We start from the raw sequence: 22,303 nt of genomic DNA on the forward strand, positions 1-22,303 counted from the left end.
CCTCAATATCTAAAAAGAAAATTCTGTGTTTAGTAATAATGTTAATGAACTTGGAAGAAGTTATGCTAAGGGAAATAAGAAGAAAAAAATATTCAAGGTCTCACTGAAACATGAAATCTGAAGTCATAGTCATAGAAGCAGAAAATACAATTATGAGAGATACAGTAAACAAGATGGATTGTGGAGATAGAAAAAGAATATGTTGATCAAAAGATACAAACAATGAGACGGGATCATTAGTTTGGGAAGATTAGTTATGCATCATGCTAACTATAGTTAATAAAAGCTTGTTTCTTGTGGGAGAGAAAAACTAAGAATAGAATTCCAAATTATTTTATCCCCAATAAACAAGCATATGAGGTGATGCATATGCTAATTATCCTTATTTATTTATTTTGTTTTGTAAATACTTAATTGAAATGTCACATATATGTATATATATAATATTTGTTAATTAAAACTTACTAAAATGGAAAGAGGAAAAAACGATATGCCAATAGATTTTGAAAAGGTGACCACAAAGAGAAGGAAGTGGTTCTTGTGTCTGATTGTTTTGTTCTATGTAATGCTTCTGAATTTAATAGCACACCTCTTTCCATAAGTGGTACAGCAATGCTCCTTATGAAGTAGAACATGAGCCACAGAACAGCATAAATGAGTGAACTGTCAGTTTTCAGCTTTTATCATGTTAGACACAGAAATGGCAGGTGTTTAGAAATTAATCCATGAATTTGACACTAGGGCAAATTTAAATATCTGGATTTGCATTCTAATAAAGTCCTAGGAGTTGGCAATAATCACTGCCCTAAATTATGCAGTCCATAACTGCAAACTCAAAAATCTGAAAAGTAACATGATGTCATAGAAAGTATTTCATTCAACCTTTAATACAAGGGTTTATTACACTATGTTGTGGATCTACTTGTATTCAGTTAAGCAATGTGACAAATAAAAAAAAATATGGTCCTTGGGTCCAAATTACCAACATTGACTGACCCTTGAGCCTGAGATTACCTGTCAAATACATTTAACGTAGCTGAATTTTCTCTTAAGATTTAGGGTGAAACAACTAAAACATAATAAAGAATTCTTTGAGTTAATCTTGTATCCTGCTACATTACTAAGAGTGTATAACCCCAGTAGCACAGACATAGAGAGAAACAATTAATTAATGGGACCTCCTGAAATTGAAAAGCTTCTATAAAGCAAAGAAAATGGTCAACAAGACATAACAGCAGCGTACAGAATGGGAAAAGATCTTCACCAATCCCAAGTCAGATAGAGGTCTGATCTCCAAAGTACATAAAGAACTCAAGAAATTTGTCATCAAAAGAACAAATAACTCAATAAAAAATATGGAGTACAGACCAAAACAGAGAATTCTCAACAGAGGAATTTAAAATGGCTGAAAGACACTTAAGGAGATGATCAACATCTTTAGTCATCAGAGAAATGCAAGTCAAAACAACTCTGAGATTCCATCTTACACCTGTAAGAATGGCCAAGATCAGAAACACTGATGACAACTTATGCTAGAGAGGTTGTGGGGAAAAGGGAACACTCGCATTGCGGGTGGGAGTGCAAGCTGGTACAGCCCCTTTGGGTATCAGTGTGGTGACTTCTCAGAAAATTAGAAAACAGCCTTCCTCAACATCCAACAATACCACTTTTGGATATGTGTCCAAAGGGTGGTCAATCGTGCCACAAGGACATGTGCTAAACTATATTCAAAGCAGCATTGTTTGTCATTGCCAGAACCTGGAAACAACCTAAATGCCCCTTGACCGAAGAATAGATAAGGAAAATGTGGTACATTTGCACAATGGAGTATTACACAGCAGAAAAAATAGTGACATTTTGAAATTTGCCAGTAAATGGATGGAACTAGAAAACATCATATTGAGCGAGGTAACCCAGACCCAGAAAGACAATTATCGCAAGTACTCATTCATTAGTGGTTTTGAGACATAAAGCAAAGAAAACCAACCTACAAATCACAATCCCAGAAAACCTAGACAACAATGAGACCCCTAAGAGAGACATACATGGAGCTAATCTACATTGGAAGTAGAAAAGGACAATATCTCCTCAATAAATTGGGAGCCTGGGGACCATAGGAGAGGGTTGAAGGAGAGGGGAAAGTAAGGGAGGGGAGCAGAGAAAAAATGTTTAGCTCAATAAAAATCAATAAAAAAGAACTCTTTGTGTATATATTTTATACTAAATATTATATAACCTTAATATTTCTTTCATTTACCTTTGTTAGTACTCAGCACATTTGAAAAAATAATGAATGAAAAAGAAATATTAGCAGTAGAAATAGGACATCAAAGCTAAAAATCAAATAAACATACTTCAAAATGTATTTCAGACTTTTATCCAATGATATGTTATACTCTTCAAATTATTTTGCTGGTAAAAATATAAACCTTCAATTGTAAATTTAATTTATTTACACTCGTGGAACACTGTTTCATTTAATAATAATAATAGTGCTTACTACTGATTTAATTCATTAATAAAGTTCTCATATAATAAACACCAACTCCATAAAGGGAAGGACTGAGAATGCACTGTTTTCAGAGAATCTCAAAGCACAGTGTTGCAACCGATATAAAATAAGAACAAACAGACATTTGCTAAAGAACAGAAGAAGATGCATTTGAATTATTAAGTGCCACATGAAAATATAAGGAATCGAGGTAAAGAGACTGGGCAGAGTTCAGAAGTGACAGAAAATATGAGATGAAAAATGGAAGGAACACTGGAGAAAAGAAGAGAAGTGGATAAGGAAAAAAGGTAAAGAAATTAAAATTTGAAAAGAGCTACATAGCTTGAAATGTATATAACAATGAGAACAAAAGGAAAATTATTGCATTTACACTAAATACAATAATTTATGAAACATGACTTGCATTGCTTTTTGTCCACATCTTCAGAAATGAAAAACTATGTATTTCTCAATTGCTAATGTTCTTGGAATTAGTTCTGAGTATTTGTCAGTTGAGAATTGATCTGTTTTTCATATTGCCAATTCCCATCATCTAAACAAGTATTAAAATTTAAAAAAAAATGAGTTCGAAGTTAGAATATGATGCAAGTCTGAAACATATTCAAATATCCAAAAAGATAGAAACTAATCAAATTTGATGTTAAATATTTAAAACCACTAGGCAAAGGCAAAGTCTAAATCACAGTCAAGAGGACAAGTCTTTAAGAGATTTCTAGATTCCAATGTCAGGGTACAGTGTTGCCTTTCCTTGTGCGGTAGGTTTGCTTTCCTTGATTTACACCGATTTCAGGGATCTTCCTACACAGATATCCAGACATTTAATTATCATAAGACAAATTTGATGTTTATTTCCAAATAAAGAATTGAATTAATTGAATAGACACCAACAAGGTTTGTTAGTGCTCATGTGAATGATCACCATCCTCATTTCTCTCATCTATCTATAAGCACTGAAAGTTTGTTATCTTTCTAGTCCAAACATTTTGTATTTTTAGCTTCCAAATGGTTGCAAACCATCTTTAAATATAAGCAAAACCAGGGTCACGCCTTTTTAATTCAAAAACACCTTTATTTTGATAAATATAAATAACTGTATATCTCTTAAAATATTTAGGTATATGCATGAAAGAAAGTTACCTAAAAGATTAAAGAAACTCAATTCTTTTACCAATACCTTCTTTATTATTCCTATTCTACTTCCCATCCTCTATCATAACTAGAAACATGATGATCTGTCAAATCAACTCCTCCTTAACCAACTAACAATTTGAAAATAAAACTAAATAGATAGTAATTATGAATAAAACAAAAAATGTAATTCTAACTTGGCAGATTTATATATGGTTTTGAAATTGTCCATATCTCATTTCAAAGTGAAATTGCATTAAGAGGTACTTTTACAGTGTTGATTCTTTTTATTTCCATGACAAATCTTATTTCTGCCCAGATATATATGATGTCTCCCTTGAGCACATTTGACAAGTTCGGAGGAAATTTAATCGCATTTTATAAGGCAACCAGTCTGTATCAATCGCTTTTGAAAGCTAATAAAAATCATATAATCTTTGTGGCTTTTATTTTTATATATCATTAAATTTTGCTTATTTAACATGTGGTAAAGGATAAAATTGTTTATATAATCATCAGAGAACAAAATAATTAGCTATAACTTATGATTAATCCAAAATATTATAAAGTTGTTTGCATTGTTTTCTAGATCCCCAGATAAAGTGTTCTATCTCAAAAACTCTGTAATTTTTTCCCAATATGACATTAACTAATTTTAAAATGATTCTAACATCATGTTCAGTTCTTTTTCTTGGATGCTATCTGCTCTGGTTTGGCTCCCTATGAACTTTATGATATGACCACATTCAGAGCAATTCCAGTAATACTATTGTGTGTATAAATAAAAAAACACTCTATTCTATTTAAAGTTTTCTATATAAACCCATTTTTACCTGCATGAAAAGAACAGCATCTTTACAGACTCAGAAATCCAATGCTCCCCTAATATAAAGTGTCTAATAATATCCTAATAATATGAAACTAGTTATGCATATCTCAATAGGCTGATGAACAAGAAATACTGCAAACATATAGTTTAGAGGGAGCTTGTGGCTCAGGGACATTTTCTCTAGAGAACCATTTGTTTTGACTAGTAAAACTGAAAGATTTTCAAATTCATATTATGATGCTAAGGAGAAAGAATGAAACAGAAATGGAATTATTGTAGCATTGCTATGCTAATGAGTAAAATAATTGATCCTTTATTGTTATTAAACTCTGACTATAAGTAAATATTAATTCACAAATTAATAGTAAACAATCAGGAAACTCTAAAATGTACACTAAAGTAATAATATAATTTGAGAGACAAGGTCTACTCATTAAATATTCATTTTAAGTAAAAGAACAATCTCTATAGTTACGGACATAAATTTACTTACAGAGTTCAATACAGTGAATAACAAGAATGGAGTCACTAAAATACCTATCAATTTTTGAATGGAGCTGAAGAGATAGCTCAATGGTAAAGAGCACTTGTTCTTGAAGATATCCCACATGGATGTGCATAATCTTCCATAACTTTAGTTCCAGTAGATCTGACACCCTCTTCTAAGCTCCATGGATACCAGACACACTCATGGTACACAGATATATATATATATGTGAGCAAATCACCCGTCCACATAAAATAAATGTTTTTAATTAAAATTAAGAAGTTATATAATGCTTATACATTTAAACTCCTTGAAGTCACTAACAAGAAATTTCAAACTCTAGAAAGACAACCATAGAACGCTGCTAACATAAAGTTGGCAGCACAACAATACACATCAAGCAGCGATGCATATAAAAATAAACAAATCTGGACAAATGGATACCTCAGTACTTACTCATCAGAATAATATTTTAGGAAAATGGATCAAGACAGGAAACAAGAAAGAAATCAAGAACTTTCTAAAACTAGATGAATAGACAAGATAACCAAACTTATGACACACAGGCTAATCTAATAGGCAAGTTCATAGCATTAAGTTCTTGGATTTTTACAATATTCCCCTTCTAGCAATCAGGAGAGAGGGCCCTGCACGTCACCTGGCCCTGGTGGTATGAGTTTGAGTGGCCCAGATTTGAGGACCTGAGAGCAGGATAACTGACCCCACTCCTTGCTGCAATCTACATTGGGCGAACTAGCTGAGGCAGTACTGGAGAGCTCTCCCAGGGAGTGACCATGAAGAAAAGCTGGTGACCTGACCAATCCAGCTATCTCCCAGGCCCAGAACCAGGGTTATGAGTTGTCTCACCTCAACATACACCCCATCTATTAATTGTTTGAGCCTGTGAAGGGGATGATCCTCCAGATCCAAAATAGCAGGATCAACAACAGGATATCCAAGAAGATTCCAGTGTGAACCCATCGTAGGTGGCATAGCAGAAGCCAGAGCTCCTGAGCCAGGCCAATGACTCATTGCAATGAAAATTTATAAGTAAAGATGGGTAGAATAAAGAGCAAACTGTGTCTCAGTGGGCCACACTACAGCTTCCAAAAGAAGATTCTTTTTGTTGTTGCTGCTGTTTTGGTTTTTTCTTTGCTTTTGTTTCTTTGTTTTGATTTTTTTGTTTTGCTTTTAAATTTTATATTGGGGGATGCAAGAATGGGGGTGGATGCAAAGGGACAAGGAGTTAAGTGGGATCAGAATGTATGATATGAAATGCACAAAGAATCAATAAATTTTTTTAGAAATTGGAGAGATCTCATACTAGCAATTTAACAACATATCTGAAAGCTCTAGAACAAAAAGAAGTAATCATACCCAAAAGGAATAGATGGCAATAAGTAATCTGAAACCAACAAAATAGAAACAACCCAAAATACAAAGAATCAATGAAATAAAGAGTTAGCTTGGTGTGGGACAATTCTATATTCTGTCAATTATATTTTAAATTAACACTGATTGGCCCATTAGCCATGCAGGAAGTATAGTCGGGAGAACCAGACAGAAAGTAGAGGTGGGGCAATGAGAACAGGAGTATTCAGGTAAGAAGGAAGTTCCTCCACAGTCCTGCCCAGACCACAGAAGAAGCAGGATGTGACCTACCCCGCTGAAAAAGGTACTGAGCCATGTGGCTAATATAGATAAGAATAATGGGCTAATATAAGTTATAAGAGCTAATACGAAGCCTGAGCTAAGGGGCCAATAAGTTTATAACATGTAGACTCTCTGTGTGGTTTCTTTGGGGCTTACCGGCTGTGGAAACTGGGAAGGACATAAACCCCAACAAGCTGGCCCTCATGTTACATTAGCTCTTTGTGAAAGACAACAAGATAGAAAATACCTTATGCAAATTAACTAATAGGCAGAGAAAGAAGAACCAAACTAATAATATCAGAAATAAAAAGGAGGACATAACAACAGACAGTGAAGATATCTGAAGAATCTTAAAAACCTGTACTCTAGAGAAAACAAAGATGGTGGCAGCCACCAGCACCTGCTGCAGAACTCCAAGGAGGCTGAGAGACACATGGAAGCTCCCAGGGTTGACAAGGCAGTGGAAAAAGAGCCTGCAGAGCCATTAATAGTACTAGAACAACATCAAAAGAGAAGAAACAAAGGCAACTCTTATGGGAAGATGCTTTTAAAACTGAACCCATGAAATTGGAAAGAAAGATCATGAAGGACAGCTGTGGTGGAGAACGCTGACTCTATAGCTTCAGCTATTGTTTCTCAACCAGCTGTCACAAAGGTCATGCAGGATGAGACATGGAGCTGTTGGCACCAAGGACAGGGTGGTGTGCACTGGCATGGAGCTTCTGCAGAAACATGTCTTTACTGAATAGGGTCATCCCTAGGCTTGCTGGCTAGGTGGCCACCAACATGGAATCATTACAGTGGCAGCCCATCCTGCTGGGAGATGGAGATTGCAGGATAGTGGTGCTGTTCAGCAGGCTACAAGCACGAAGGTAAAGCCCTGGAATGAGCCTTCGGGTAGCAGTTACTGAAAGCAGCCAGAAACTGCACAGACACTGATCCAAATGCCTTACCTAGGAGCAACATCAGCCAGACTCTGGGCAACAGCAGGCTACCCAACAAGTTGCTGTGGTGATATTTCATTTGTATAAAGCTTTCCTGAAGATCAGAGAGTAAAATAGCCTCACTGTCAGCCTTCCAGACCAAACATTGGTAACACACACCTTTAATCCCAGGAACCACACTGGTTACCATAGAAACCAGGTGATGTATGCTTTTAATCCCAGTCCTAGGGAGGATTATAAAATGGGAGGTGGAAGCTCTCAATTTCAGTCGCACTCCAAGATTCCTGGAGAATGATCATCATTTTTGGACTGAAGTCGAGGTAAGAGCCAGTGGCTGACTGATTTGTTTTTTGGATCTTCAGGTTGAACCCTAACATCAGTCTCTGACCTTTAAGTTGCAGCAATTGGCCAGTATTTTTGATACTTCAGAAATAAGAAACTGTGAACCAGACCAAAGACTCTTAGCAATCAATATTTGCATGCAAAGCTGTTTGGGAAATATATATACGTGTGTGTGTGTGTGTGTGTGTGTGTGTGTGTGTGTGTGTGTGTGTGTGTATTTGCACTGTGGGACACATTGCAGCTTCCAGTGCTCTTACAATGAACGAATAAGTGATGAGGAAGAGGGAAACATGGAGGAATGGAACAGCAAGTGCACAGTGGAGATGCAACAGCAATGACAAGCTTGAGAGCAGGTTGCAGTGGACCTAGAAGCACATAATTGCCAAGTGGGACTAACAGGGTGCTGAGCAGCAACCTGGAGCTTGCACATACTAAGCCCCTGAACATGCTACCCAGACACAGGATCAACCTGGTTCTGAATAACAACAGGCATCCAAGATAAAGAACAGTTCATTTTCTGGATTGGACCTCCTTCAAGAACCTCTATGGCTCGTGCCTCAGTTGGAAACCACATTGTTACCCGTGGTCCTCTGTTCCAGGCTGTATTGAAGCCTGAGGTTCATTTCAGTGTCCTTGGTCCTGCTACATTAGAGGAGGGGAGTGTGGATGTCTATGGCCCTTGTTACCACTGAAGGCCATGCTTAGGTCTAGGGTCTGAGCTGTTGCCTGAAGCCATGTTGATGTCTGTGAGTCATACTGCCACAGAGAGCCATGTATTTGTCCATGGTCCTACTGTGGACAGAGATTCTGTTTATGTGCATGGCCCATTTTACTGAAAAAGGCCATGCAGATGTCCATGGTCTGTGCTGTCACCTAAAACCAAGCTGATGTTCATTGGCTGTGCAATTGCTCAGGACCTTGTTGATGGGAGTTCTGCCACCTGAGACCTTATGGATGACGTCGGTCTGTGCTGGCACCAGAAACCATGCTCCCACTGCCTGAAAAGGTCAAAAAAAATATTTTGCAGTGGTATTGATGACAAACATCCATGTTCATAAGGGAAATTATTCTGTAATTAGCTTTCTTTGTTGACTATTTGCATGGTTTGGGTATCAGGGTGACTGTGACCTCACAAAGTTAATTCAGCAATTTTCCTTATGTTTCTATTTGGTAAGATAATTTGAGAAGTATTAATAATATCTCTCCTTTGAGAGTCTCGTAGAATTCTGTTCTAAAACTGTCTGGCCATGGAATTTCTTTTTGTTGTTGTAAGACTTTTATTGATTACTTCTATTTCCTTGGGGGTTATAGGTCTATTTAGATTGTTTATTTTTCCAATTTTATAGAGTACACAGTTTCGATCTATGACTTAAAGATTCTTTAGATTTTTCTCAGTGTCTGTTGTTATGTTTCCTTTTTCATTTTTTATTTTGTACTCCAAAAATCAGTTGTCCTCCTACACACAAAGGATAAGGAAGCAGAGAGGGAAATCAGAGAAGCATCACCTTTCACGATAACCACAAACAGCATAAAATATCTTTGGGTAACTCTAACCAAGGAAGTGAAAGATCTATTTGACAAGAACTTTAAGGCATTGAAGAAAGAAATTGAAGAGGATACCAGAAAATGGAAGGATCTCCTTTGCTCTTGGATTGGGAGGATCAACATAGTAAAATGGCAATTCTACCAAAGGCAATTTATAGATTCAATGCAATCCACATCAAGGTCCCATCAAAATCCTTCACAGATTTTGAGAGGACAATAATCAACTTTATATGGAAAAACAAAATATACAAGATAGCTAAAACAATCTTATACAATAAAGGAACTTCTGGAGGCATTACCATCCCTGACTTCAAACTCTATTACAGAGCTACAGTAATGAAAACAGCGTGGTATTGGCACAAAAACAGAGAAGTCGACCAATGGAATCGAATAGAAGACCCGGATTTTAACCCACATGTTAACCTATGAACACTTCATTTTCTATAAAGGAGCTAAAAGTATACAATGGAAGAAGGAAAGCATCTTCAATAAATGGTGCTGGCACAACTGGATGTCAACCTGTAGAAGAATGAAAATAGACCCATATCTATCACCATGCACAAAACTCAAGTCCAAATGGATCAAAGACCTCAATATCAATCTGAACACACTGAACCTGATAGATGATTTTGTTAATTTGGATTCTCTCTTTCTGCCTTTAGTTAGTTTGGATAAAATTTTTCTTCCTTGTTGATTTTCTCTTTTTTTTTCTTTTTTTTTCTTTTATTTTAGATTTTGTTTTAATTGATTTTATTGAGCTATATATTTTTCTCTGCTACCTTCCCCTTCATCCCTCTCCCACAATCCCCATGCTCCCAGTTTACTCAGGAGATCTTATCTTTTTCTACTTCCCATGTTGATTAGATCCATGTATGTCTCTCTTAGGGTCCTCTGTTGTGTACGTTCTCTGGGATTGTGAATTGTAGGCTGATTTTTTCCTTTATGTTTAAAAAACCACTTACGAGAGAGTATATATGATATTCGTCTTTCTGAGTCTGGGTTACCTCACTCAATATGATGTTTCCTAGCTCCATTTGCCTGAAAATTTCAAGATGTCATTTTTTTTATTGAGAAAAAAAAATTTCCGCCTCCTCCCAGCCTCCCACTCCTCTCCCCCTCCTTCCACTCCTCTCCCCCTCCTCCCACTCCTCTCCCCCTCCTCCCACTCCTCTCCCCCTCCCTCTCAAGTCTGAAGAGCAGTCAGGGTTCCCTACCCTGTGGAAAGTCCAAAGTCCTCCCCCCTCCGTCCTGGTCTAGGAAGGTGAACATCCAAACTGGCTAGGCTCCCACAAAGCCAGAACATGTAGTAGGATCAAAGCCCAGTGCCATTGTCCTTGGCTTCTCGGCAGCCCTCATTATCCGCCATATTCAGAGAGATAAAACCGGACTCCTTGTTGATTTTCTCAAAGAATCAACTCTTTATTTCATTGATATTTTTTATTGTTCTCTTTGTTTCTATTTTATTGGTTTCAGCACTCAGTTGTCTATTTCCTGCTTTCTACTCATCTTGGGTGTGTTTGCTTCTTTTTGTTTTAGAGCTCTCAAATGTGCTATTGGTTGCTAGTATGAGATCTCACTCTTCTCTTTCCTTTCTGTTTTTGAGACAGGTTTTCTCTGTGTAATAGTCCTGATTGTCATGGAACTCACTTTGTAGAACAGGTTGGCATCAAACTCACTGAGCTCTGCCTACCTCTACCTACAAGAACTATAATTAAAGTTGTGAGCCACCACCACCCATGACTCTCTGTTTTATGAAGGCCATTAACTTTTCTCTTAACACCATTTTTCTTTTTTTTTTTTTTTTTATTTTTCGAGACAGGGTTTCTCCGTAGCTTTTGGTTCCTGTCCTGGAACTAGCTCTTGTAGACCAGGCTGGACTTGAACTCACAGAGATCCGCCTGCCTCTGCCTCCCGAGTGCTGGGATTAAAGGCGTGCGCCACCACCGCCCAGCTAAGGAACCCGAGTTTTAAATTACTCAAATGAACACAAAACCAAACGGACATGTATCATATTTACTTATTTGCTTACTTTCAAGTTTGCAATCAGATATTTATTAAGCCCTCAATTTACTACAAGAGTCTTACCATCATTCCAAATCTTGTGATTTAATCCATTAGATCAATCCACTTTTGCATACTTGTGATCAATTTTCCTTCTGGTCATTTGCTTTTGAGTTATACTTTCTTGGGAATTGCTTTTCAACAGTTTTACAGAACAAGTTTTTTATCTTTTTAGTTTGAGGTCGATAAGGGTTTTCTTTTTCCTTCCACTGTTGACAAATGGCTCGCAGTATATTCCTGCTATAGTGGGTAAACATATAGCTGGCTTTATTGTAGTGCCAGGACTCTGATCTGGAGACTGCCTGCACTTGGCAGATGTGTGAATGGATCAGAATGGGTGAGTTCTTTTGCTAATTTCTGCAAGATGCTAGGCTGGGCTTGGAACACCATTTTTCATTGTGCCCCATAAGTCTGGATATGTTGTACATTCATTTTCATGGAATTCTAGGAAGTCTTTCATTTTTCTGTCATTTATTCTTTAACATCGTTGTTACTCAGTACAGTATTATTCCATTTGCATGAGCTTGGAGGCTTTCTTTGTTTCTGTTCTTGTTGAAGTCCAGCTTTAACTCATGGTAGTCTAATAGGATGCAGGAGTATTTAAATTTTCATGTATATGTTGAGACTTGCTTTGTGACCAAGCATGTGTTCATTTTGGAGAGTGTTCTACGAAGTGCTGAGAAGAAACTGTATTCTTTTTTGTTTCAGTAAAAAGTTCTCTATATATGTTAGGTCCATTTGAGTCATAGCATCTGTTAGCTCCAGTCTGTTAGCTCTGTTTAATTTTTGTCTGGATGACATGTCTTTGGTGAGAGTTGGGTATTGAAGTCTCCCACTATCAGCATGCAAGGGTTGATGTGTGATTTAAGAATTACTATGTTTCATTTACACCTGGCTGCCCTTGTGTTTGGGGCAAAGATACTAAGAATTGAAAAATAATCTTGATTAATTTGTTTTACTTAAATATATTTTCTTAAAAGTAATCCAACAAAAACAGCTTTTTCTACAATGCCAGTTGCAAAATTCTGGATCATTTATTTGTAGTCATATTCTGTTCTGTCTGAAACTGTGTTGTGCCTTGCTTTATTTCCAATAGCATATCTTTGTGAGACAGGGCTTACAGATTGTTGGTAGGGTAGTAAATATAGAAATAGATTTGGGAAAGATTATCTTCAGTGTGTTCTTGAAAATACAGCTGGAAATTTTCTAATATGATGAGAAAGAAGCAATCTCAACCTTCATTAAAATTGGTTTTTTACACATAGTATCACAAAACCTAGCAATGTAATTAGCTATTATTATATAAAGATTATTATCCAGGCTACATTTTACTTCAATATTTAGCAATGAAAATGCACCCTGCTTGCTGGATAATTTAATTATGATTCTTTTTTTTATTTATTATGTATACAATATTCTGTCTGTATGCCTAAAGGCCAGAAGAGGGCGCCAGACCTCTTTACAAATGGTTGTGAGCCACCATGTGGTTGCTGGGAATTGAACTCAGGACCTTTGGAAGAGGAGGCAATGCTCTTAACCACTGAGCCATCTCTCCAGCTCCAAAATTATATTTATCAAGTAACAACAAAAATAATTCTATGGTTAGAGAATACCACAACATGAGGAACTGTATTAAAGGGTCACAAGCATTCAAATGCTGGGGGATGGGGGAGGCAGATGGATCCCATGGCTCACAAACTATCCAGTGTAGCCAATAGGTGAGCTTACATTCAGTGAGAAACTCTGTCTCAAAAAAGGCATTAGAGAATAATGGAGGACACTTAACGCAGACCTGTGCTCTTTATGCACACTCATGGATAGTGCACCTTCCTGTACATTTACACACACACACACACACACACACACACACACACACATGCATACACTATGCACACACAAAATGAGGGGAAAAGAATATGCAAGAAATAATTATGTATGTTCAAGACTATTTGTGGCACTGTTAGTTACTCAAAAAATGTTGATGGCTTTTGTCTATATTTTTGTAAGAACTTTACATAACTTGACACTCTTTTTATTAAGCTACAGTTACCCTAATACCAAAACAACACAAAGACTCAACCAAGAAAGAGAATTACAAACCAATCTCACTCATGATCATAGATATAAAAAACTCAATAAAATACTGACAAACTGAATCCAAGAACATGTCAAAAGAAATCATCCAACATAATCAAGTCAGCTTCATCCCAGAGATGCAGGGATGGTTCAACAAAAATCTATCAATGTAATCTGCCATATAAATAAATTGAAAGAAAAAACCATATGATCATCTCATTAGATGCTGAAAAGCATTTGACAAAATTCAACATCCCTTTATGACAGCCAAAACAATCCTGTACAAGAAAGGAACTTCCAGAGGCATCACTCTCCCTGACATCAAACTCCATACAGCTTGGTATTGGCATAAAAACAAACAGGTTGACAAATGGAATCGAATCAAAGACAAGAATTTTAATCCATACCTATGAACATGTGATTTTTGGCAAATAAGCTAAAATTACACAGTGGGAAAAAAATGAAAGCAACATCAACTAATTGTGCTGGCATAACTGGATGTCAACACATAGAAGAATGCAAATACACCCATGTCTATCCCCACGCACAAAACTCAATTCCAAATGGTTTACAGACCTCAATATAAATCTGAACCTAATAGAAGAGAGAGTGGGAAGTAGTCTTCCATGTATGGGCACAGAAGACCACTTACTACATATAACCCCAGTAGTACAGACACTGAGAACAACAATAAATAAATGGGACCTCCTGAAACTGAGAAGCTTCTGTAAAGCAAAGGACACAGCTAATAAGACAAAAAGGCAGCCTACTAAATGGGAAAAGATCTTCACCAATCCCACATCAGACAAAGGACTGATCTACAAAATATACAAAGAACTCTTTAAAATGGAGTACAGATCTAAACATAGAACTCTCAACAGAGGAATCTAAAATGACTGAAAGACACTTGAGGAAATGCTCAATATCCTTAGTCATCAGAGAAATGCAAACCAAAACAGCTCTGAGATTCCATCTTATACCTGTAAGAATGTCCAGGATCAAAAACAGTGATGACAACTTATTCTGGAGAGGTTGTGGGGTAAAGGGAACACTCCTGCATTGCTGGTGGGAGTGCAAGCTGATGCAACCCCTTTGGATGTCAGTGTGGCAATTTCTCAGAGAGCTAACCTTCTTACCCACCAACACTGTATGATTTCCCTTTGCTCCACATCTCATGAACATTTGTCATCTTATGTCTTTGGGATGATAAACAAATATATTTGATAGTAATAGAAAGAAAGTATTTATTAAGTAATATTGAGTATATATTCCACATTAGGTACTACTGTTTCTTTTTTTTTCATACATTGGGTTGTAGGAGAACATGGCAGTGATCTTGAATTTTGGCAAATGTGCTTTTCCATAGAAATTATCTTTATATGCTAATATTTGAAGAATGATGGACATTATATTAATAGAGGAAACTCTGTGAAGGAAAATTATAAAATATAAGGAAAGTCTTATTAAATATAATCATAGAAAGTTGTTTGAAAACTTTGACATAACATTGCCTTTTCAACTTAGTAATGATCACTCAATTATTTAACTATACTTCTGTTGAAAAATCTCCAAAGTCTAAGGTCTGGGGGCTTGGGACTTTATAGAATTGAAAGACACAAATTTCCAAAGTGGGTGATAGCTCAGTGTGTGCTGGTTTCTCGTTTGCTGAAACTTCATTGCTAATTCTACGATAGGTGGCTAACGCTTTCATCTAGCATCTCTGCCTCTCGGATTTCTGAGGTTCTGACTTTCTCATCAATTACTTTAACACTTATTCTGAGGCAAAAAAAATATTTATGATCATTTATGTGAGAGGTACTATTGTTCTTCATTTCTTTTGTCCTTTTTATTCCCTGGGTGACAATACAGACTCAGTGGACCACACTAATTAGAAGCATTGTTTTTGCTGGGGAAAAAAATCTTAAGGCTCTTTGTTTTGGAAAAGGCATTCTGTCAGAAGGTAAAATTATCCTCCTCTCAACCAAGATAAATTCTCTCACTTAGAGAATTACCATGTAGGTAAAACACACATGTGAACAGATAATTCACAGGAGAGAAATATCAATCCAATCTAACTATGCACAGAGGATCTGTCTACAACTATTGGCCATAAATCATTTGCCCTCAATTTAAGCTGCAGTTTTGTTTTTGGAACGTTTGCTTCGTGTGTTCTAGAAGAAGCAGAAAATAGAATCAGCTGAGCATGTGTAAGTTTTGCTCATGTTCTTGGAGAAACTTTTTTACAAAAAGTTCTAGGATAATATAAAAATAGAATGCTTATCACATAAAAATTACAAAAGAACAGTGCATAATATGTTCATGCTTCCTATTCGATATTCCTTCCTTATTTTTCTTATCCATTTAGTTTTTCATAGCAATGAATTTTTAACATATGTTCAGCTTTTGTATTCAATATACTTTTGATTTGTGTCACTTCTCAGCATAACCCAAAGTAATTTTCAGCTTTTCTCTTTGAGAATTACAGCTTTCATATGATTGGAGCTTCTCATTATCTCTTAGTTCTTTAAGAGTGTGATTCCCACCTGAAGACATATTCTGTTGGATTAACTCAGGTAAGAGTTTCATTACCTTTCATTCCAAACAAGACTGTCATTTCCATTTTTCAGTATCAGTCAATGCTAGAGCTGAAAGTAGAGTCATCCATTGTTCTTCATATATTTTGGTAATCATTTAGCTACCTACAGAGTGCTTCAAACTGATCATGCATGCAATTTACTTGGAAGGGTAAGAGGCTCATGGACCACTACCCTTTACCGGCTACTGATATATTCTGGGAAATATAGAGAATCATTGTCTCCTGTTGTGGACACACTGCTGAGCTCACCAGCCCACAACAGAGAGCACGTGACACATAATTACACAGAGGGCCTGATTAGACTAACTGATAACAAAATGAAATGAATAGATATGGACAAGAAAAGGTATTTGTCAGGGGGTGAGGAAGGGTTAGTACATAGATGGAAGATGGTGAAGGATGGGGGATGAGTTGGGTCAACATACTCTGTGTGCATGTATGAGACTTTCTGAGAACAAATTTAATTAATTAAAAAAGCACTATTTTCAGCAAGAAAAGATTTAATATTTTTTTAAAGTGCCTTTTTCATTGATGACACTACTGCAAGCCTACAAAACCAAGATGTGTCAGCAATTTAAACACACAAAATTTCAGAACAAAGGAAGGAAGTGATGCACAAAGGCTAAAAGCCCGAATTTCTGTTAGCATGCTACCATTTCATGATGCTAATTTCCCACGTGGAAACTCGTGAGCACAGCGTCTGTATAGCTTGTTTGACTTTCCTTAGATTCTCAAGTGCCTTTGCCTCGATTTTTCCCCCTTCACTATACACTTCAAACTAAACATAGGATTAAAGGATCCAGTGCCCCTAAATATGTAAGCATAGGAAATGTTCTGTACCTAGTCTCTGTGATCGATCTGTAAAATCTCCCTGTAAAACAACAGGGATATCTTTGATGTTTTATACTTGAGTCATTGCTCCAGAACCAGGACACCCCTTTTGCTTAGATACAATATTTTCTCCCTCTGTACCCTTCAGGTAGTAATCACCTCATGGTCAGACCTGCACAACTTGATGGATGGAGGAAATCACTCCATGGTATCAGAATTTCTGGTGCTGGGTCTCACCAATTCATGGGGAATTCAGATTCTCCTTTTCCTGTTCTTCACAGTATTTTATGTAGCAATCATGCTAGGTAACCTCCTCATTGTGCTCATAATCGTCTCAGACCATCACCTGCACTCCCCAATGTACTTCCTGCTGGCCAACCTCTCCTTTATAGATACAGGTGTGTCCAGCATTGCTACCCCAAAAATGATTTATGACCTCTTCAGAAAGCACAAGGTCATTTCCATGAGTGGGTGCATCACTCAGATGTTCTTCATTCACACTGTGGGAGGAACAGAGATGGTGCTGCTCATAGTCATGGCCTATGACCGGTACATCGCCATCTGTAAGCCCCTCCACTACCTCACCATCATGAGTCTAAGGATGTGCATTTTTCTCTTGACTCTGGCTTGGACCATTGGCCTTATCCATTCTGTGGCCCAGTTGGCTTTTGTTGTCAATTTACCCTTCTGTGGAGCTAATAAAATGGATAGCTTTTATTGTGATTTTCCTCGGTTCATCAAACTTGCATGTACAGACACATACAGACTGGAGTTCATGGTTACTGCCAACAGTGGTTTCATCTCCATGGCCACCTTCTTCATCCTGGTTGTGTCTTACATCTTCATCCTGGTCACAGTTCACAAACATTCCTCAGGCGCCTCCTCCAAGGCCCTCTCCACTCTCTCAGCTCACATCACTGTGGTGCTTTACTTCTTTGGTCCTTGCATTGTTATCTATGTGTGGCCTTTCCCTACTTTGCCCATAGATAAATTTTTAGCAATTTTTGATGTCATCATCACTCCTTTCATGAATCCTGTCATCTATACACTTAGAAATAAGGAGATGAAAGTTGCAATGAGAAGACTCTTTGTTAGGTCTTTAAGTTTCAAAAAATTCTTTCATTGACAGTTCAAAAGCTTCATATTAAAATAAAACATTATTGAGGATAAATCCTCTTTTATCCTGTATTAAGTGGTCTTCCCTGAAACAAATACATGTAAACAGCATTAAATGGTCGCAGCGAGTTGTAATTATGTGTTTAATATTATATAATCAAATACATCTATTACATGTGTATGTATGTATATAATTGATATGTGTATGTAACACTGGTAAAGGATGAAGTCTTGAATTTGGTGGGGAAGGATTGTCAGACATGAGGGTGGTGTGAGAAAGAAAAGGGAAGAGAGAGATTGTTTAATTATATTTTAATAAAATAATTTAAAATTTTTGTTCTGATAAACAATTTCAAAAGTCTCTTCAATTTAGTGTTTTAAATATCTACTGTATTCTCTGCAGATCTGATCTATTTTGCTAAATAATTGTTAGATACTAAAGATACTGAAAAGCAATAAATTCAGTGTAAATGTTGTTTATGTCAGATGCTGTGTCTCATGAAATTAACGGTGACTTCTGGAACCTCACACAGTCAGCATACTTTGTTATCATCTCAAATATTACAAACATCCTTTTGATTCTGGTTCTCAAAAACAGAACGCTTCTAATCTACCAGCTGCCTAGATTTGGGTCTTGTGGATTGTTCAATGTCTGTACAGCAGCAGGAATACACAAAATAAAGATCTCTAGCTAGAAATACATTGGAACTAGAAAAAGTCACCCTGAGTGAGATAATCTAGACCCAGAAAGACAAACATGGTATGTGCTCACTCATAAGTGGATATTAGGTGTAAATAAAGGATAACCAGGCTATACAATTCATAGCCCCAGAAAGGCTAGGAAACAAGGAGGACCCAAAGAGAGACACGTGGATTTCCTTGGGAAGGGGAAATAGAAGAGATCTCCTGAGCAAATGGATGGGAGTGGGGAGGGGGCGGGCATGAGTAAGCAGATTGGGTGGGTTGGAGTGGGACAGAAGGAGAGAGTAATAAAAGATATGTCTTGTGTGGGGTGGCATTTGGGGGTTAGGGAGAAACCTGATGCCGGGAAAACTCCCAGGAATCCACTTAGATGACCCCAGCTAAGACTCCTAGCAATAGTGGAAAGGGTTTCTGAACTGGTCAGCTCCTGTAATCAGATTGGTGACTACCCTAATTGTCATCAGAGAGCCTTCAGCCAGTAACTAATGGAAGCAGATACAGAGATTCACAGCCAAGCACTGGATCGAACTCTGAGAATCTTGTTGAAGAAAGGGAGGAGAGATTGTACAAGCAGGGGGGTGAGGAGGTGTTCAAGGTCGTGAAGTGGGAGCCCCCAGAGACAGCTGACCTGAGCTCTGGACTCAGAGCCAACACTGAGCTAGGCCCTCTGCATGTGTGTGACAGTTGGGTAGCTTGGTCCATTTGTGGGGCACATAGCAATGGAATCGGGAGTGATACCTGGTGCTTGAGCTGGGTTTTGAGAACCTATTCCCCATGTTAAGTTGCCTTGTCCAGCCTTGGTGCAGAGGGAGGACCTTGGTCCTGCCTCAACTTGATGTATCATGCTTTTTTACTCCCTATGGGAGGCCTGTACCTGAATGGAGATAGAGCAGGAGTGGATGGGGAGGGGATAAATGGGAAGTAGGGGTTGGGGAGAACAGGAAGAGAGGAGGTAGGGGAAACTATGGTCAGCATGTAGAATAAATGAAAAAATAATTAATAAAAGAAAATAAGATCTTAGCTAGATACATTTAAGAGTTCAAGGCTGTTATCATCTGAATTTGTTCACCTAAATGCTCATAGCTTACTTTTCAATTCTAACTCCATGTAAAACTGTTAGAAATAGTGAAATTGGCATTTAGGTGAACAAATTCAGATGATAACAATTTTACTTATTTATAGTTATAATTGAAAAGTAAGCTATAGAGTCAATTAGCGAGTAAGAGAAAATTTTAATAATGTTAGTCAATACATATTTTTGAGACTAGAAGTTGTAAATTTCTATTTCACTTATGTATGTAAAAACTATTTCACCCCTCTTTTTCTAGTTATTGTTTTTGGCAAAGAAATCTGTGTCGTTGACAGGTTATTTGGAATATTTTGAACCTAAAAAGAAAAATTCTGATTTTTTACAGTGAAATACAAAATAACAATATTATTGGAAACATTGTTTATAACCATATTAAAAGAAAAAAAGAAATTAGAAAAACAAGACAAACTACTAGTAAGTAGAAATATAAAAATGAAGAAGAATAACTTTTATATAATATATTATTTAAATATGATATTTATAATTAATAAAAACTTTAGGGAGAGTTCCACACAACTTGTGCTGCCAGGTGAATCAATTCAAGTGTCACCTAAATATACTATTTCTCAAGATTGGGTTAAACAACTGATATGGAACTGACCTGCTACACTTGAGTCCTCCAAATGATCTACACCATTCCTTGTAAGAAACAAAGAGAAAAAAAAAAGCAGAAAGACAATGCAGAGAGCGTCAAGCAGTATCTGTTACTGGCATCTTGCTCAAACACCCCACTGAATCTCAGCTTCAGTATAGACTGTCTTTAACCTGAAAAGATGAACTCCTACAGTAGTTACAAGTATCAGACAAGATAGTGTGTGTAAAAAAGTATGGTGCCATGCACATAGCTGATGTTGGTTTTGTTTGGACTGGGTTATTACTGTCATAGGAAGCCCATCGATCATGGACTGCTGCAGAGATTCATTGGCTGTGTCAGTAGATCTATAAGCTCAGATATGAATTGTATATTGAAAAAGAACACAAGAGCTGTCTCTGGATCTGCAGCACGGGTTCTGATTTCCTCCAGACCACCACCCTCATCAGACTGACTCAGAGGTATAGTTTCTACTTCAAAAGAGTTATATGAACACATAACTAGGTTGGAAATCGTATAAGGTACATTTTTACTATTATTTACATTGTTTGTGCTAAAATGAAAGACTAAATAGTACTCAATATGTTATCATGAGTTCACAAAAGTGCATTTTAATTTGGTCAGTAGCCTGAATCCTTGGACTTATCCACACAATGTTCCAATTAGCTTTTATTGTACCCTTGCCCTTCTGTGAACCTAATATACTAGATCTCCTGGGGAAAGATTTATGGAGTTTGCACAGACGGTGTTCCAGCTATGCTATAATGTTGACTTGATCTGTGTTTGTTATTGAATGAGTTACCAAAAGTCAACCAAACTCACTGTATGATTCATCTCATCAGCAAATATTAGCAGCAAAGACCCTACAATGAGAGTTATAAGAAATAAAAAAAAAAGTATCACAAGTTCTGTCAGTTTTGGAGAGGTGAGCACTTTAAACAGTCAACTGTTTTCACAGCTGTTCAGTGAGTTGGGTGCACTCAACAAAGCTCCAAGTAAGATGGTTGTATAAAGAAAAGTTTCTAAATATACGTTTTAGTGTCATGATGAACTCAAATGTTCTTTAATAAGAAAGCAAGACCACAGTTCAAGACACTCTTTAGCGATGGAAGTTAATTGCAAGATTTCTCTCCAAAGAGAATGGGCTCCAAAAATCAAGTTCTCTTTACAGAGATACCTTATTCAGCCAGCACAGGGTGGGGAGGTCCTTGATCCTGACTCAAAGTGATGTGCTAGACTTTGTTGACTCCCCATGGGAAGCCTTTCCCTCTCTGAAAAGTGGATGGGGGTGATAGGGTGAAGGGAAAGTGGAGGGAGCAGAACCTGGGATTGGTATGCAAAATAAAAAATTAATAATAATTAATTTAAAAAGAAAAGCCTTAGGTTATTAAACACATTAAATGCAATAAACTGCAGGTTTTTGAAGTTTTAAGACCATCTATCTAAATATAAGTTTATGACCTTAAAAACATACCTAACATGACTATAAGTCTGACTATATATATTTCTTAATTATACATTACATATTTAAATGAGCTACATAAGCATGATACCTTAAACAATAGTAAAAATATGCATACCATATAACAAAATTAACTTTAAATTTGTATCAATGAACCAAAATCCATACCAAAGTAAAATATGTAAAATTAATAGTTGTTTTTGAGATTAAAGTAGATCGGATAATATACCTTATGTCCTATAATTTCTATACCTTATCCTTCTTTTAGAAAGAGATCTGTGAATTTTATTTTTTTCTTTAGCCTATTTTTACTATGACCAATAACAAATTTTACCCA

The 22,303-nt window shown here is 36.8% G+C and overlaps 1 protein-coding gene and 1 pseudogene across 1 annotated transcript; one reads left to right on the top strand and one right to left on the bottom strand.

The window, feature by feature from the left end:
* The window catches only part of LOC121465632, a 553,860-nt pseudogene that overhangs the window by 174,837 nt on the left and 356,720 nt on the right, over positions 1–22,303 (bottom strand).
* LOC121465514 (olfactory receptor 4F3/4F16/4F29-like) lies at positions 17,189–18,130 on the top strand. Its single transcript, XM_041678728.1, has one exon. It carries the CDS (start codon positions 17,189–17,191, stop codon positions 18,128–18,130), a length of 942 nt encoding a protein of 313 aa, XP_041534662.1.

This window comes from Microtus oregoni, unplaced genomic scaffold, assembly GCF_018167655.1.
Source record: "Microtus oregoni isolate MIOR12 unplaced genomic scaffold, Mior012 000031F_ref0000149, whole genome shotgun sequence".
Classification (NCBI taxonomy): Eukaryota; Metazoa; Chordata; class Mammalia; order Rodentia; family Cricetidae; genus Microtus; species Microtus oregoni.